This window comes from Dermatophagoides farinae, chromosome 4 (genome assembly GCF_024713945.1).
Source record: "Dermatophagoides farinae isolate YC_2012a chromosome 4, ASM2471394v1, whole genome shotgun sequence".
Taxonomy (NCBI): domain Eukaryota; kingdom Metazoa; phylum Arthropoda; class Arachnida; order Sarcoptiformes; family Pyroglyphidae; genus Dermatophagoides; species Dermatophagoides farinae.
This window is the reverse complement of record NC_134680.1, coordinates 6506732-6524675: the sequence shown is the minus strand read 5'-3', so window position 1 is coordinate 6524675 and position 17944 is coordinate 6506732. Positions and strand designations below refer to the sequence as shown.

The 17944-nt window shown below is 31.0% G+C and overlaps 4 protein-coding genes across 4 annotated transcripts; 2 read left to right on the top strand and 2 right to left on the bottom strand.

Moving 5' to 3' along the window:
* Window positions 1-1056: 1056 nt before the first annotated feature.
* Window positions 1057-2410, bottom strand: ATPsynB (ATP synthase subunit b, mitochondrial). The gene is made up of 3 exons (XM_047053461.2): window positions 2229-2410; window positions 1654-2162; window positions 1057-1582 (listed from the first exon to the last, which is right to left on the bottom strand). The coding sequence occupies exons 1-3, from the start codon at window positions 2254-2256 to the stop codon at window positions 1211-1213; spliced, it is 909 nt and encodes a 302-aa protein (XP_046909417.1). The 5' UTR covers window positions 2257-2410; the 3' UTR covers window positions 1057-1210.
* A 295-nt stretch (window positions 2411-2705) lies between these two features.
* Window positions 2706-4194, top strand: RpS2 (ribosomal protein S2). Its single transcript, XM_047053464.2, has 3 exons — window positions 2706-2844; window positions 3007-3515; window positions 3885-4194. Exons 2-3 carry the CDS (start codon window positions 3009-3011, stop codon window positions 4149-4151), a joined length of 774 nt encoding a protein of 257 aa, XP_046909420.1. The 5' UTR covers window positions 2706-2844; window positions 3007-3008; the 3' UTR covers window positions 4152-4194.
* Window positions 4178-11411, bottom strand: LOC124490891 (uncharacterized). Its single transcript, XM_047053459.2, has 3 exons — window positions 6485-11411; window positions 5289-6423; window positions 4178-5223 (listed from the first exon to the last, which is right to left on the bottom strand). Exons 1-3 carry the CDS (start codon window positions 11181-11183, stop codon window positions 4203-4205), a joined length of 6855 nt encoding a protein of 2284 aa, XP_046909415.2. The 5' UTR covers window positions 11184-11411; the 3' UTR covers window positions 4178-4202.
* Window positions 11412-11457: 46 nt separating this feature from the next.
* LOC124490892 (G patch domain-containing protein 11) lies at window positions 11458-12628 on the top strand. The gene is made up of 2 exons (XM_047053460.2): window positions 11458-11705; window positions 11759-12628. Exons 1-2 carry the CDS (start codon window positions 11566-11568, stop codon window positions 12570-12572), a joined length of 954 nt encoding a protein of 317 aa, XP_046909416.2. The 5' UTR covers window positions 11458-11565; the 3' UTR covers window positions 12573-12628.
* Window positions 12629-17944: the final 5316 nt, after the last annotated feature.

Below are 17944 nucleotides of genomic sequence, written 5' to 3'. Positions count from 1 at the left end.
ATCCATCATGTCCAATGAAAAAAATTTTTTTCGTTTCGTGTCGTCAACCCGGCAATCGTATTGCAGCATAAATTTGTCTGGGTCCATCTTTGGAATTTTTATTCTGCGTACAAAAAAATGAAATCAAATGAAATGAAATGTACTGAATATTCATTATTCATAATTACAGATTTGGAAAGATTTTAAAATGAGTGAAATCAAAAACAAAAAAAAATCCCAGCCAGCCAGACCAAAAAAAAACATGCACACAATTTGAACATTCATAATTTTTGTCAATTCTTGCGTAATGAAAAAAAAAACAAAATCAGCACATCCAAAAAAAATGATTTTGATCATTTTTTGATTCTTGTTCTCGTTTTTTTTTAGTTGGCTGTGGGCGTGTGAACAAGCTGCTTCTTTTTTTGTTTGATTGCTTGAACTTGAAACGCTTATTACAGCATAATTTTTGCATTCATTCATGATTTAGTGAAAGCGATACATTTATTCTGGTGTTTTTTTTTTTTGTTGAATAATCGATTTTTCTTTTTTTTTTTTTTTGGTTTTGAAACTTTTTCTTTGTTTTGTTTTGTTTAGAAGGTATTTGTGTGTGGCTGTAATAGTCAATATGAATATATCTCTGATGATGTGATGAACGATTCGATGCACGAATGTATCGATGTTTTTGTTTTCATGTTCGATTATAATCGACATGTAATTTTTGGAGATAAAAAACAAAACACAGCCAGAATGATTGAATATCCATAAGTGGTGGATTCGTTCGTTCTTTTTTCATCTCATCGTTGTACATGACAACAATAAAGAGAATGAAAAATCCTAACAAGAGAAACATCTCATTATAGATGGATAGATGATAATGGATTACAAATAACCCTAACAACCAATGTAACATCAGATCAATCAAACAACAATATTCTTTCATGACTTGAATATTAATTAGAATAATAAAAAAAATTTTTTTGGATGCTACATGAACATTCATTGTTTAATAATGAAATTCATTGCATCAATCTATTTATACTAATTAATATTTCGATATCCAGATCGTCTTTCATTCGATTTATATTGAAATGATTTATTGGAAATTTTTTTTTTTATCTCATTACACATTTTTTTTATTATTATTAAAACTAAAAAAATTTCATTTGATTAATTAATTTCAATCAATCATCAATTGATTGTATTTTATTTTAGTTATATTTATTTTTGAAATTTAAATTTTCACTGTATTCGATAAACGTTTCAAATCGGCCAATGTTGTACGTAATGTATCTTTTTCCTGTGCTGGTGTTATACCTTTAGCCACATTATCGATAATCCATTGTACCATATATTTTTGTTGAAATTGTCGTTCAGCTTCTTCTTTAGCTACTAGATAATTAAGACGTCGTCGTACTTCTTGATAGGCTTCCATTTGTCTACGGCGATATTCAGCTTCCAATTGTAATTGAACATTTTCACGTTTTGCATCGAACAGTATTGAATGTTGTTTTGGTGCATCACGAACAGATTCCTCTGATTTAATGAAATCATTCAAGAATTTAATCATTCCTTTTTGCCAATCATCCCATGATTTTTCGATTGCCTAAATTTTGCAAGAAAAGAAACAAAAACAAAATATGAAAAAAATTCGTATTCGAAAAATAAAACACTTACATCAACTTTGGCACAGTTTTTATTACGAATGGCTGGTCCAAATGTTTTGGCAGCAAAACCAAGAATAATTGTAGCTTCAATACCGACCAATAATTCATGTTCAAATACAAGCCATTCTTTTGATAATAGAAATGTCAAAAAACCCCAAAAGAAACAATAAGGACCAGTAACACCGGTTTTATCATAAAACATTTGAAACCATGATTCCGGTATGATACCTAAACGACATGGTTCAGGAAAATCAACATGCACTGGTCGTGGAAAATTCACTAAATCACGACGTTCACTTTTTTCATCCATTATAGTTGGCATATTTGAACCAAAACGAATGTTAAGAAAATCTTCCAATGAGCCATCCATTTTTGGATCATATTCATTGCCAACTTCATCATCAATTGCCGGCAATGGTGGTGCTGATCGTGAACTAATCATACGAAATTGTTGCTGGTTTTGTTGTTGTAATGCCATTATCAATGCCGTTCGATGTTGAGCATTGTTCAACAATCGTGCTAATAAAAATAGAAATCAATGAATGAATTACCATCAATTTAAAAGAAAATTAAGAAAAAACTAACCGGCTTGAAAAAAGTTTCGGACAAGCATGGTGGTTAAACGAATAATCTTCTAATGAATTATCATCAAAAAAACCACAAATTTCAATTTTCTACCGATTCAAAGTCACCACCAAACAACCACCAAAAAACAAAATATGAAAACAACATTCAAGTTTACACAAGAGCAAAAAAGACATTGATTACCGTTCATAAATGATGTTACGAATTAAAGTTATTTTTAACCATTTTCTTCAATCAAACACCAGTAATCAAGATTATTATGATTAAAAATCAATTTTTAATCTGATTAATTTTATAATTATTGAATGAAAATCATAAAAAATCAATAAATTTTATCAGAAATTCAATTCAATTCAAATCAATCATTAAGTTATGGATTGATTTTCTAACCTAATAGATGGCGTCATAGGCCATTGATTAATGCGCTTGCGTCGAACGAAAAAAAAGGCCGATCTTCCTTTCTTGCTAATTCTTGCATGTGACAGCGTGTTTCCTGCTTTTCACACGTTGAGTGCTGTGGAAATTCATTTATTCCTCTCACAAGTGTCTGAAGCCTCGTTGTGATCATTTCGTTTTTCGTTCTTTTTTTCAACCAAATTTTCTTTTGACATTACCCGTAAGTTTGGATCGGGAATTTTTGAGATTAATTAATTTTAAAATAACCCTGATCATCGTGTAATCGAAGAAATATACAATTCGAATTGAATTTCGTCAATTTTCTCTATCATTTTTGTCGATTTTTTTCGTTTTTTTTATTCTTTCATTTGTTTCAAAATAGAAATGGCGGACGCTGCTCCAGCCGGTGGACAACGTGAAGGTGGTCGTGGTGGTTTTCGTGGCGGATTCGGTGGCCGTGGTCGTGGTCGTGGCCGTGGTCGAGGACGTGGCCGTTCCGATAAAGATGCTCAAAAAGCATGGAATCCATTGACGAAACTTGGCCGTTTAGTTGTACAGGGCCATATTAAATCATTGGAAGAAATTTATCGATTTTCTTTGCCAATCAAAGAAGCAGAAATTATTGACCATTTTATCCGTGGAAACTTAACCGATGATGTTTTGGCTGTAAAACCGGTACAGAAACAAACACGTGCCGGTCAACGTACCCGATTCAAAGCATTTGTTGCTATTGGTGATTCAAATGGTCATGTTGGTCTTGGCGTAAAATGTAGTAAAGAAGTAGCAACGGCTATTCGTGGTGCTATTATTATGGCAAAATTATCCATAATACCCGTACGTCGTGGTTATTGGGGTAATAAAATCGGTGCACCACATACCGTACCTTGTAAGGTAAGCATCGGTTTCATTTTCAATCTACACACACACACTTTAACCAACGTTCATGGTATCTGATCAATCTGTTGGTTTATTGGATTGATTTTCAATCTTTGATGAACTTGACAATTGATTATGATCCATGTTTTTAGTCACTTTTGGTCGGACATAATAATTATTAAGATTGTCCTGATTTTACGTGGCAACGTTGAATAGTAGAAAATCCGACTTCGTTTTCTAATATTTAGATTACTTGAGGTCTTGATTTTCAGAAGTATATTCCATTAGCTTTTTGTATTGTGATTTATATTACTCTGACAATTAAGAAAGACCATACTTCAAACATTCTAATTCTTTAAAATTTTTCTAATTTTATATTATTAGGTAACTGGAAAATGTGGTTCAGTAACCGTACGTTTGATTCCAGCACCACGTGGTACCGGTATTGTATCGGCACCAGTACCAAAAAAATTATTAACTATGGCTGGTATTCAAGATTGTTATACATCATCACGTGGATCAACATGTACTATGGGCAATTTTGCCAAAGCAACCTATTTGGCTATACAGAAAACTTATTCCTATTTAACACCGGATTTATGGCCCGTATCAACATTGACTAAAATGCCATTTCAAGAGGCTGTTCTTTGAATGAATTTTTTTTTTTGAAAATAAAATTCTTTTAGAATTTCCATTTTTTATTCATATTTTTTTCTGTTGTTGATAACATTCGATACACTTTAAATCTTTAATAGCGTCATTCAAAAATTCCGAATCAATTTCTGTTGTTGATAATTTTTGATTAATCACCGTGAATGGTTCGATTGATGATGAACCATCACAATTGGACAATTGATATTGTGATTGAAATTTTGTTCTAGTCATACAATGGCCACATTTAAATAACAATAATAATGGATCATTTTCAATATCGCTTGAAATTTCAATCTCAACAATCGATTGATGATTATCATCTTGTTGTTTATGATTCACTAATGGTGGTGGCTTCTTCAGATATTCATCAACAATATTTTGCCATTGTATTTCTAATGGCCATTGTGAATGATTAGATGATTGTTGTTGTTCATCTATTCGATTTGGACATTCAAATATCGAGCTACCAGTTGATAATGTTTGCGAAAATAATTCTTGTAATGTTACAATTGGATCTTGATGATCTTCGGATTTAGATGATGACTGTTTTCGAATCAATTCATCAGATTTTTTGACAATTCTTGTTAATAATTGATCAGTCATTCCTATTTGTTGGCGAATATCATCTTGTTCATGTTGTTTTACAAGACATAATAATTGTGGACCAAAATATGGATTAATCATTGATTCAGCAAAAAAAATTTGTTCCAAAATTTCAATAAAATCTTCTGGATATATTTGATTATGATTATCCTGAAGTTGAAATTCATTCCAAAATTGTAAAAGATTTTCCAATAATTTTGCCGTCAATTTACATTGTATCGATGATGAAGGTGAGGATTTAATTTTATGATGATTCAAATCAATTTGTTCAAGATAAAATTTCAACAAATTTGAAATTTCATTAATCAATTTTTTACGTTTCATGTCTACTTCATCATCATCATCGTCATTTTTTGCATTCAATTCTTGTCTTAGGGCATTGAACTGAAATTTTACTGATCCAATTAAATCATTAGCTATCCATGATACAAATGAACAAAGTTGATATAATTCTAATCGTTCAAATCTAAATGGAAAGAAATTATAAAGAAAAAAATTAGCAAACTGAATATCCGTAGATGAAAGATTTACCTTCGAATCAATGAATTGATATTTAAATCATGACGATTATGCAGGATGGTTAAAAGAATTTTTCTTTGCAATCTCAATGGCTTGTTTAAAATCGATTGACGATCATCATCAATATCGATTGGTATTTGCCAACCAGTAAAATTATCATAATCAAATGTATTGAAATTTTGATCATGCGCTTCCATTATATTTGATATGCAAAACAGAATTGATGGTTGACAATGATTATGTTTTGGTGAACCACCACTAGATGCCAAAATCATTTGATTTGATGAGGTTGAAGAAGAAGAAGAAGAAGAATTCAAATTAATTGTAATATGTCTCGATTCATATCTTCGCGGTGAATCATTGCCAATACTACCATGGCCATCATGTGATAATGTTACAGTTAAATCATCACAATCACCTGATGATGTTGCAGTAGTGGTAGTCATTGTATTTGATTGTCCATCAAAAAGTTGTCCATTTGAATTTTGGCCCCAACCCCAAACATTACCATCGAAATCAATGGCTAATGAATGAAATGAACCACATGCAATATCGATAAAATGATTTTGTTGATAATATTCATCAGCGTCATGATCATCATCCTGACAATTTATCGATACAGGTTGTGCTTGAAATTCGGCTTCCAATGATGATTGTTTCAACAGACCCAATTGTCCATCACGTCCATTACCGAAGGTATAGATTAAACCTTGATCAGTCAACAATAATGTATGCGATTGACCGGCTGCCATTTTCTGTATACAACTTCCAGGTGGTAATTTTTCCAAATTTATTTCACGTATCTTTGAATAATCCACGGTTTGATTTTTACAGATGACAACAATATTCATATTACGTTGATTATTAGTCCATGCAGCACGATCAGCACGCATTTTTAACCGCCATGTTTTGGGATCAATACCCCAACAATAAAGTTTTTCACTAATTAGTGATGATTCTGATTCATCAGATACAGCAATAACAACCGTATGAAATGGACCACAACAAATCATTCGTATTGGACCAGAAATTAATGTGAATTTTTGTGGAATGAAAAATTTATTTCCATTACATCCAGCTGGTTCCACGCCTAATTGTCCATAACAATTTTGACCAAACATGTATAAATCACCTGTAGTTGTTAAGGCTAAAATTCGGGAAAATTAATTAGTTCCAAAACAAAAAATGAAAAATTTCAATCAACTTACCGGCTGTATGTGCATAACCAGCAGCCACATCAGCAATCGATACATTTATCGTATCAATAAAATATCTCACTAATCGTGGTTCAAATTGATCTTCGATCAATGTACCATGACCAAGTTGACCGTGTAATGACCAACCAAATGAATAAAGATGACCATCATTTGATAACAACAGTGTATGATATGATCCACATACAATTTTCCAAATTTTTTTTCGTTCATCCTGAATATCATGACCAAAATCCAATAATGTTGGATAACGTGTTTGTAAAACTTCGGATCCTAATCCAAGTTGTCCAAATGCAGATGAACCAAGTCCATAAATACCATTATCAGTTAAAATCATCATATGTTGATAACCAATCGATATGGAGCGTATTGGATCATTAATGATTGTTGAAAAGAAACGATTCAATTGTGGTTTTAATAATCGATTCGTTTTGATTGATGGTGGTGGTATTCGATCATCTGCTATGCTACGTTGTTGATCATCGAATGATGAAAAGATTTGTTCCAAACGTTCAGAATTGGTGAATGTATAATCAAATCGACCCCATAAACAATATTGACGATGATCAAATATCAATGAACAATGAGTACCAGCAACTATATGATGATCAAAATATGTCGTTTTCGGACACAATGATAATTCTTGATGAGATTTTTGTCTGCGATAATGTTCATCAAGTTTTTGTTCATAAATTTTTAAATGTTTTGGCATAAATCCGATAACTGTATGTATGAATGACCAATCATATGATGATTCAGATTTTGTTGTCAATTTTTTTAAACATAATGATTCTAAAAATAATTCCATATTCAATAAATCACGACGTTTAATTGGCAATAAACTTTTACGTAATTTTCCATTCGTAGTAATGAGACTTGAACATTCTGATTCGGACAAAGAATCATTCATCATATGAACATCACCTGAATCATGATGATCCAGATGTCCATCATCATTATCATCATCATCGTCATCATCACGTTTATCAGTATTACAAAGATATGTTTGATTACAATAAAATAATGTTTGATTTATCAATAAACGTACAGCTAATCTTCTTGGATCGAAAATTTTTGTAGAACGTCGAAGAAATCTTAATGATAATTGTGGTAATTGACTGAATAAAAATTGCAGATAACGTTCAATCAAACGAATTGAACGACATTCACCGACCATACAATTTGACGTAATCAAACAATTGGAATGATGATGATGATGATGAATAAATTCTGTACTTAGAATCAATGCATATGTAACATGCTTTGATGTTAATAATCGAAGAATCTGATGACGACAATGACGATCTGAATTTGAAAGTTGATCATCCAACATTGTCATCATCGTCATACATTTATATTGAAGTATAAAATAAATTAAATAAAGATAATCACCATGTAATCTTGCTACATATTCACTCATTTTATAAAGATTTAAATCGATTAATCGACGTAATACTAATTGATGATTATAATATTGGCGATAATTGTAGAAATATTCATAAAGTTCACTACATGAAGTTGATTTTTCATTATTGCTAGATGATTTTTCTTGGTCATCATGACTAGAATGATGATGAAATTGATAAATGGCCAATAATGCTTCAAATAATTGCCATGAAAGATAATTTCGTTCATCATCATTCAATTCAAAAAGGATTCGTGTATGAAAAAATTTCCGTATTTGACCAATGGAAAGAGACCAAAATCTGAATACATTCAATGCTGTTATAACACGACGTTTTGGACAACGACATAATTCAAGTAATCGAAATATTTGATTCATTCGATTTTGAATCCATTGTTTCAGATGAAAAGTACAATCGATTGTATCGTTTGATTGTTTCGTATTTTCCGCTAATAACGATACAATTCGAATACGTTCATTTTGTGATAAACAACAAAGTTGTTCATTATCATCAAATATTTGATTCATTAATAACATTGCTGAACGACATAACCATAATTGCCACGATTGACTTGGTATCATTACCATTGTTGATGGATTTAATTGATGATTCAATGACGGGGAATCGATTGATGAACAGCTTGTTTTATTATACAAACTTGAACGATGATGATACACCATTGATGCTGATGATGATGGACTAAAACAATCGACTAAAAATTTAGCACGATTTATAAGATCACCATCTTGATAATAGCCTTCTTCTTCTTGATTATGATGTAAAAAAGATAAAATTTCTGAATGAAATATACGACCAAAAGACTTTTCCTTGGATTCAATTATATAAACAGAATATTTAGTTACCACCAAGAATTCTTCATCCAATTGAATGGTAGCTTGATCCAGATCGGTGGATGAAAGTAATTCAATCAGATATCTTTCTTGATGATCCAATTGTTGTTGTTGTTGATCTGCAATTTCCATCGATAATTTTGAATAAAGATAATCACGTATACTAATACCATGTGTACATTGTTGTTGATTAGCCAGAAATACATCGATTATTTCATTTGATTTATTCTCATATTCATCGAATCTAAATTCAGCAATCGCAGAACAATTAGTTGACATTGAATTCGAAATGTTTGACATGGATATTGATCGAGGTGTTGTTGTTCGTGATGAACCTGGTAATTTTCTTCGAAATGATCCACCACCAAATTTATTGCCATTTGATTGAAAATTCCTTGATGATGGTGATCTTCGATGTCCACTTGAATCACTACGTTTCAATAATAATGGTGATCTTGGTGAACCAGAAGTGATACTACTACCACGGACACCACCAACACTACCGGTACTAATCGTACGATGTGATTTATTTGATTGTTCAGAAAATGTTTTCGATATCAATGATAGACGATTAGAAAATACAAGCATAAGAAATCGATATGAACAATCGATTATTCGTAATAAATTATTCTTGGTGGTGGATGAACCATGATCATCATCATGATCATCACCAATAGCGGTATCGGAATTCATTAATGAAATTGAAAATAATCTTGCCGATGAAAGTAGAATTGTTTTTGTACAAAATTTTTGCCATGGAAATTCATACAATTCCAACAACATTTGATTATTATGAATAGATATATTACAAAAATTATCTAAACTATTGGAAGACTTTTTTGATATTATAAGAAAATCTAAATCTTGTGATGGTGATGATGATGATGAAGAATCAGAATCATTGGAAAAATCGGCTTCATTTCCTGTTGTTGTTGTTGTTGTAGTGGTAATATTAGATGATGATGATGATGATAAAGTTTGACTTAATTTTAATTTGGCACAATTTTGATATTTAACAACATAGATATTGTTGTTGTTGTTGTTTGTGGTCTTGGAATTTAAATTTCTTGGTGGATAAATTGCCATTTTCACGCAATTATTTTGATGGCTAGATTGTTGTTGTTGTTGCTGCTGCTGTTGTTGTGGTTGATGACTAGCGGTTTGCATCAACGGTACAATTAAATCATCAACATTGAATGAAAATACATCATTATCAGTTGATTTACTGCTAATTGGTAAAACAATCGATTCATTATTATTAAATGTAATCAATTGTGGTTTTGTGGTTGTTAATGAATCATCATCATCATCATCATCACCGTCAGCATCTTCAGTATTCGATGGATTACCGGTGATTCGACCAAGCAATACATCATTTTCATTTTCAAATGGCAAATTCAATAAACAGGAAAGATAATAATTATTAAAACCGGAAAGTAATCCTGAAGTTTGATTTTTTATCGATGTTTTAGTCATCGATTCTTTCGATGATGATGACCGTGATGTAAAGAATCCAGATAATTTTGACAACGGTGTCGATGATGTCATGTTTTTTGTTGTCGTTGTTGCTGTTGCTGGCGATAAACAATGAATTGATGGCTCACAATGTTCAATTGTCGTTGATAATTGTTGATGTTGATTCGATGAAAATGATGATGTTGAGGTACGAAATTCTTCCAATATTAATTGATATTGTTTTCCTTGTGCACATGTTATCAATAATGATCGATTATACATTTCATCATAAATATTCAATGATTCAATCGGTAATGGTACAGAATAGCGATTAAATTGCTGATCAGTATCCAGATCTATCATTGATATTTGTCCACGTTTTGTACCAATCACAGCGATGGATAAACGTTGTTGTACATAACGTTCATTACGTTGCCACCATACAATTGAAGTTGGTTCGACGATTGTTTTATTATTACAGCAATTCATTCGTAGACTAGCATCTTTTTCAATCACAGTTCTATACATATCGATCGATTGGTCATAATAAGTGATAAAATAAAATGGTATCACATAGATGATTGATTCATTTGTAATGGCTAATAATTGTTCACCACTTTGATCCATACACATTGATACGATACGGCCTTTTTTCGAATCCAACGGTATGATCCAATGACGCCATTTTTTCGCTTTTCCATCATCATCATCGTCATCATTATTCGATTGGTTCGTTGATTGATTCAAATCAATGAATGAACCATATTGAAACAGATGTAATCGATAATCATTTGTATAGAGTACAAGATTACGTTCGGAATGAATTCTTTGGCCACCAAGTTCATTTTCATGGAAATGACGATTATCAACAACATGACTATATGTTGCCAATTCAATTCCAATTGATTTTTGGTCGAAACATTCTTGATTATCATCATTTGGAATTAATTGAAAAAATTGCCGTTTTTGAAATATATCCATTATGATGATGATTATGATAATGAATGTCTGTACATTGTTTGTTTATATTGCCATCGATCGATTGATTATTGCTAAATATCGATAAATGGAGTTATCACAAATGTAACAAATTTCGTAACTTTAAATTCTCATTATTATGGATCATTGGTCCAGAAAAAAAATTTATTCAATTCGATTTTGGTTCGAGGACACTTTCAAGAACGGCGCGCGTGATTGTAAACAAACAATTTACTGCTATATATAATTACGTTGTTGATGAATGGCGCCGCATAAACACGATCGAAAATCTTTGTTGATGGATCAAAGTTTCAAAACAATTTTATTTTTGCATCATTAAAATTAAATTAAATCGAATCCAAATATTGTCAACAACAACATTATCATGAATATTTCATCGAAAACGAGTAAATTTGTTGTTGGTGTTGATAACAAAAAACATGATGCCGCCCCCAGCGACAACGGCGACGATGATGATGATGATGATTATATGTCAGATAAATTTCTAATCAATGATAATTCGAGGTAAACATCATCGATTCATCTTGACAATTTGCTAATTTTTTTTTACTTTCTAGCCAAAAAACATCATTATTACATAGTCATAAACAAAAATATGAACATGAAAGATATAAACGGCGTATGGAATGTCAACCAAAATCTAAACAAATAATAAAAGCAATGGAAGAAGAAAAACGACAGGCCGGCCTTTCGAAACCATTATTGGATCCAGAGAATAAAGGATTTCGTTTATTACAGAAAATGATGACAAAAACAAATGATAAGATTGGTTCGTCATCATCATGTGATCAAGAAACGAATTTAAAACGAAAAACCGTTGAACAATTAATAATGGAACGACGACCAATCGATATTGAACTACGAATTGGCCGTAAAGGTCTTGGACATGAATCATCAGTGCGAAATAAACGCTTGAAATCAGAATCAATAAATAAAGATAACAAACGAAATTTCGATCAAATTGATCAAGATAAATTTCTTCGTTATCGTGTGGAAAAATCGGAAAAATTATTGGCGAAAAAAGATTATTTTTCATTACAAAAAATTTGTTATAATCTAGATCATCAATCGAACGAATCAATCACTGGGTCACCACCACCACCACCACAAGAAGAATGGTATTGGCCTAAAGAATTTTTAGCTGCTCTTAGAGCGAAAAATGATGACGAAGAAAATGAAGATGAAAAAAATGATGATGAAGACGAGGATGATGAAGATGATGAGAATGAAATTGATTATCAAGAACGATTAGAACAACTGGATCATTATGTTCGTTCAGAATATTTTTATTGTCTTTGGTGTGGCTGTCGTTATGATTCAAATGTTGATCTCATCGATAATTGTCCTGGCAATACACGACAATTGCATTGATTTTTTTTTATTATTATTTGTTACATTTTGTACAAAATAAATTCATTTAAATTAAATATTCTGTGTATGTGTATTTTTGTTTCTCGTTAACGTTTTTTAATTATTGGTGAAGTTTTATTCAAAGTTGTTGTATTACTACTACTGCTATCACTTCGGGTTGTTATACTTGTTGTTGTTGTAAAATATTTTTTCATCATTGGTGTTAGCTGAACAATAATCTTATTTGCAATGGCTTTATTCATGATGTTTTCGCTGTTCTTATCCGTAATACTGATTGATTTTTTTGAATTTTCAGCAATTTTGGAATTTGTTCGTTTTTTATTACGACGACGACGACGACGAACAATCATCATATGATAAACGATCCATAAACAAAGGACAATAAATACGAAAACAATCATGATTATCGTCGATATTCTCCATTTATTTGTTGTTGTTTCGGTTTCTGTTTCGATTTCTGTCAATATCGTTGTTGCATTCATTGTTTCATCCGGTTGTTTATTGGAATTTGGACGAAATTTACAGATAATAAAATCTGATAAAGATTTTATTGACAATGGAAATTCTTTTGAAATATTTTTTAACAATTCTTGATCAAAGAATAAAACTTGTTGTTTTTGTTTCGAAATCAAATACAATTGTCCAGAATATGTGATTGATTGATCAATTGTTCGCAGTAATGGGCCAGTCTGTCGCCATGTTTTACATGGATTCTGTTGTAGATTGATCATACCACTATTATCATTCATATCATTGGATTTTATGCATAAAAATCCCAATGGATTACCATCAAAAAATATTGTGTCCATTATCATCTGATATTGATGACCTTGACTTTCATGATCATCGTCATCATTGATGGAATGATAATCATTATGAATGAGAAATTGTTTTCCATCATTATGATTATTTATCATTATCAAATGAATATTTGGATTTCGATATTCACGACGTTTTTTTGGCCGTACAAGCATATTTGTTTGTGAATCATGTGCATAATAATCATATGAATGACCACCATATTTTGTCAATATAAACAATACAATATGACCATCAATATAATTAACACCTGGACGTCGTAAACGTGTTAATGAATAAGTTGTTGTCGATGATGATAATAATTGCATAGTACAAACAGAACGTTTTAAATCTGGGTGTATTTTTTCAAATTCATATTGATAACCATTATCTAGCATAAATTGTCTGTTATAAATATTGAAACGTCTTATTATGGGCGGTGGATAAATGATGACCGAACAATTTACAAATTGATATAGATAATCATCAACAATTGAAATACCGTTGATGCCATAATCAAGACCACAATAAATGTGACCATGATAAGTGATCACGGGAAACCATATCGACCCCAATGTCAATGATGAGGATTGAAATAGCAGCAATATTATTATTACGATGATGTTGGTGGCTGAAATTTTGAAGAAAATCATCAAAATTGATTTTTTCCACCACAAAAAAAAACAGTAAAAGTAAAACAAAATTTGATGAAAAATTTGCAATAAATTTAAATTTAAATTTTTATTCGTGAACAGAAAATTTTTTTTTTACTTTAATTCAATTTTCGAATTGTTTTTGAAAGTACGAAAAGATTGTTACCAGTATCATTTGTTGTTGGTGTTGTTGTTGTTGCACTGACGTCTTTGTTTTTCATCTGTTGCTGATTTTTTGTTTTCTTTCTTTTACGTATAACATGAACGATCATCCATATGAAAAACGACACCAACACAAGAATCACGATGATGTTTGAGATTCTTATGACATTTGATTTTTTTATTATCGTCGTTTTCGATGTTGTTGTTGCTGCTGTTTTATTTCCATTGTTTAGAAATTTTGTACTATCGGATTCTTTACAAACGATAAAATCCGTCAATGATCTGATTATCAATGAAAAATGTTCAGTATCATTTTCCGGTTTGTTTACCAATTCTACTACACTGGATAATAATTTTAGATCCGTAATTAACACTTGTTTTTTTTGTTTTGAAATTAGATATAATTTTCCCGACATCGAAAATGATAAATTAATCGATTCCAGTAATGTACGTGTTTCACGCCATGTTACACATGGATTACGTTGTAAACAAATCCAAAGATGATTATCACCACCATTATTGTCGTTTTGTTGTTTTAGATTTTTAGATTCACCAATGCAAAGAAAACCTATTGTTTTATCTTTCCAAATGGATGGATCATTCATCAGTTGATATTGTGAACCTTGACTATCATCATTGGATTGATCATCATCATTCATATGATAATCATTGTGTATGATGAACGCATGTCCATCATTATTGACCATTATATAGTGGATATTTGGATTTCTATGATTTCGTGTTAAATGAATGTTTGAATTTATATTCGAATCATGTACATAATATTCAATGGAATTTTTTTGATATTTCGATATTAAATACAATAATATGTGATTATTGTAATGTAGACCCGGATATTTTAACCGTATCAATGAATACATTGGTTCCATCAATGATGATTGATCGGCCCATTCACAAAACGTATCATTGAATGACAATCGAATTTGATCAAATCCAAAACGATAACCATTTGCCAATAACAATTGTTGCCATTGTATATCATCATTGTGTATTAAATATTTTTGCAATGGTGGTGGATAAATGATGACCGAACATTTTTCAAATTGATACAGATAATCATCGATTATGGACAAGCCAAATATATCATAATCCAGACCACAATCAACGTGGATTTTAGAATTGGCAATATCAGCAAACCATATGGACTTGGAATCAGCAAAAGATTCTTGTATAATTATCAACAATAACAATATAATGAACATGGAAATGTTGGCAGTTTTTTTCATCATTCAATTTGAGATTCGTTGACAGAAAAACTAGACCATTAAAAAACATAAAATTCGAATTCTACACTGAAAGGAAAACTAACACTTTTTATTTACGAAAATGTTGAAATTAAATTACATGTGTTTTTTTTTTAAAAAAATTCAATTTTCGATCAATCAATATTTTTCTCGTACACGACGATATTGTTGTTGTTGTTGACGGTGGTTATCCAGTAGTTTTTGATTCATTCTTTTGTTTCGATTACTATATGAATAATCATCGATTGATGGAATCGTTGTCCACCCTGTTGGTGATGATGGCGATGAAACCATCACATATAGAATTTTACGTTTACGACAATGGGCCACAAAACAACCGTATAAGAATATAGCGAATAATGATGTAAAAATGAATATCATCAAAACGATTGCGACCATTTTCCAATGATTAATCAATTTCTGCTGCATTCCAGTAGTAGTGATCATTGTTGCCGATGTTTTATTCCATCGCTTGTTCGTGTTGATATGATGAACATTCCAATCATTACAAATGAAAACATCGTCAAATGTTGCCATTTGAATGGTGAAAATTTGATTCCATTTTGTCAACATTTTTCTTTGTGAAATCAGCATGAAAAATTCCATTTGTTTGCTGGTGATTAGAAATAATTTTTCTCCACAAGTGAAACCAAAATCAATATCGGCGAATAATTCATTCATTAATTGCCAATTCGATGTACATGGTTCTGATTGTAATTGAATGGTGATCGATGAATGATATGAATGATTTTGTTGTTTGCCATCAGATGACGTTATCAGGCAAAAATAGCCAATTTTTTGTTTTTTCGTTTTCAATGGATTGCTTATTATTCCGTATTGATGATGAATCTTTTTATTATCATTAGATTCATTCGTGATGAACAATGTTGATCTGCCATCATTATTGATCATAAAAAAATGTACTTCCTGGTTGTTGTTTGATTCATAATTTTCTTGTTTTAATGAATAAAATGAATTCCTTATGATCAATTGTAAATAATCGATTTGTGTTGTTGTTTGCATTGATTGTTTCGATGACCAATAATGTAAAATGAGCATATTTTTTGATTTACGATTCAATGAATAACCAAATTTCTTTTGCTGCTGCTGTTGATTGATACAAAACAATTTTGTCAGATTTTCTGGCAACATTTTATTGAATCCATATAAACGACCATTGGTCAACGATAATTCTTCACCATCATTGATGATGTGCGAATCATCATCATTTGGTGGATAAATGATTACACTACAATTGTGTAGAAATTGAAAAATATAACCATCAACAATTGATAGGCCAACCATTTGATAGTTTGTTCCACATTCAATTGTCGTGCCCAATGAATCATTACGAAACCATAATGATTGTGGTGATGATGATGATGATGATAAATCAGAACGAAATGATTGTTGTTGATCAAGAAGAATTTTGGAATTAGAATGTTTCGATATCCGCAGCAGCAGTGGCAACAGAAACAACCACCACCACCGTATTATTATCATTTTTCATGAATATCAAAACAGTAAACACACGAAAACTAATCGAACAAAATCAATTCCAAATTTATATGGAACAAAAAGAATTCGAAAATTTTAAAATTTAATTTAAAATTTTAATCTTGTTTTTTGGATTTTTCATTTTTCTCAACTATTACCGATGATTTTGATGTATTGATTTCAGCCGATGATCGAGATGGCGAGGTTTTCGATGCTTTTTGTGTAGATATTTCCGATAATGATTGTAATTTCAATGATTTTACAGCGCTTGACGACGACGGCTGCGGCGGTGATAATGATGCTGACCGTAAACGAATTTTAACATTTTTTATCATTGGTGATGATTGCTGTTTTGTCGATGATTTTGATATTGATTTTATCGTAGTGGTTGTTGTTTCTGTTTTTTCATCAACAACATTTTCATCACCATTGTTGTTGTTGTTGTAGTTGTTTTCATTTTCCATTGTTGTTGGTTTTAATAATTCTGATTCTGGCTTCTTTTCACGATGATAATGATGACGTTCTTTTTTAGTAGCAGCAATAGCAGTTGTAGCTGTTGATTTTTGTAAATAAAATTCCGATATCAAAAATATGGCAAACAATAAAATGACCAACAGAATCGATAAAAGCAATGCGGTAATAATGATTATTGCAAGACGATTTTCTTGTGAAAAAATATTCTTCGATGATAATGATTGAATGACGAATCTAGTGGAATCATTATCGGCGCCATCATCAATGTTATGCGAAAAATTCGTTGAAATTCCATCATCATCATCATCAAAATTAACTAATGAATCACAATTGGCCACAAAATCACGAATCGATTTCATTTGTAATGAATAATTTTTTGCTCTTTGTTTATCATCATCATCATCTTTCGATAAAATCAATTGATAATTGACGTAGAAAACATTTTGTTTTTCAATGGACACCAAATATAGCCATTGATTTTTATAAGTGAAACCATAATTGATGGTCGATAAAATTTGTCCAG

What these genes read in the sequence shown, in the direction of transcription:
- LOC124490891 (XM_047053459.2), bottom strand. Translation starts at nt 11,183, where the DNA reads ATGGATATATTTCAAAAACGGCAATTTTTTCAATTAATTCCAAATGAT. An exon ending in TGGTTATGCACATACAGCCG is followed by an intron (nt 6,424 to 6,484) that starts GTAAGTTGATTG and finishes CCCGAATTTTAG; the next exon opens with CCTTAACAACTACAGGTGAT. An exon ending in ATCAATTCATTGATTCGAAG is followed by an intron (nt 5,224 to 5,288) that starts GTAAATCTTTCA and finishes CTTTCCATTTAG; the next exon opens with ATTTGAACGATTAGAATTAT.
- LOC124490892 (XM_047053460.2), top strand. Translation starts at nt 11,566, where the DNA reads ATGAATATTTCATCGAAAACGAGTAAATTTGTTGTTGGTGTTGATAAC. An exon ending in CTAATCAATGATAATTCGAG is followed by an intron (nt 11,706 to 11,758) that starts GTAAACATCATC and finishes TTTACTTTCTAG; the next exon opens with CCAAAAAACATCATTATTAC.
- RpS2 (XM_047053464.2), top strand. Translation starts at nt 3,009, where the DNA reads ATGGCGGACGCTGCTCCAGCCGGTGGACAACGTGAAGGTGGTCGTGGT. An exon ending in CACATACCGTACCTTGTAAG is followed by an intron (nt 3,516 to 3,884) that starts GTAAGCATCGGT and finishes TTATATTATTAG; the next exon opens with GTAACTGGAAAATGTGGTTC.
- ATPsynB (XM_047053461.2), bottom strand. Translation starts at nt 2,256, where the DNA reads ATGCTTGTCCGAAACTTTTTTCAAGCCG. An exon ending in CCGAAACTTTTTTCAAGCCG is followed by an intron (nt 2,163 to 2,228) that starts GTTAGTTTTTTC and finishes TATTTTTATTAG; the next exon opens with CACGATTGTTGAACAATGCT. An exon ending in AAAACTGTGCCAAAGTTGAT is followed by an intron (nt 1,583 to 1,653) that starts GTAAGTGTTTTA and finishes TGCAAAATTTAG; the next exon opens with GCAATCGAAAAATCATGGGA.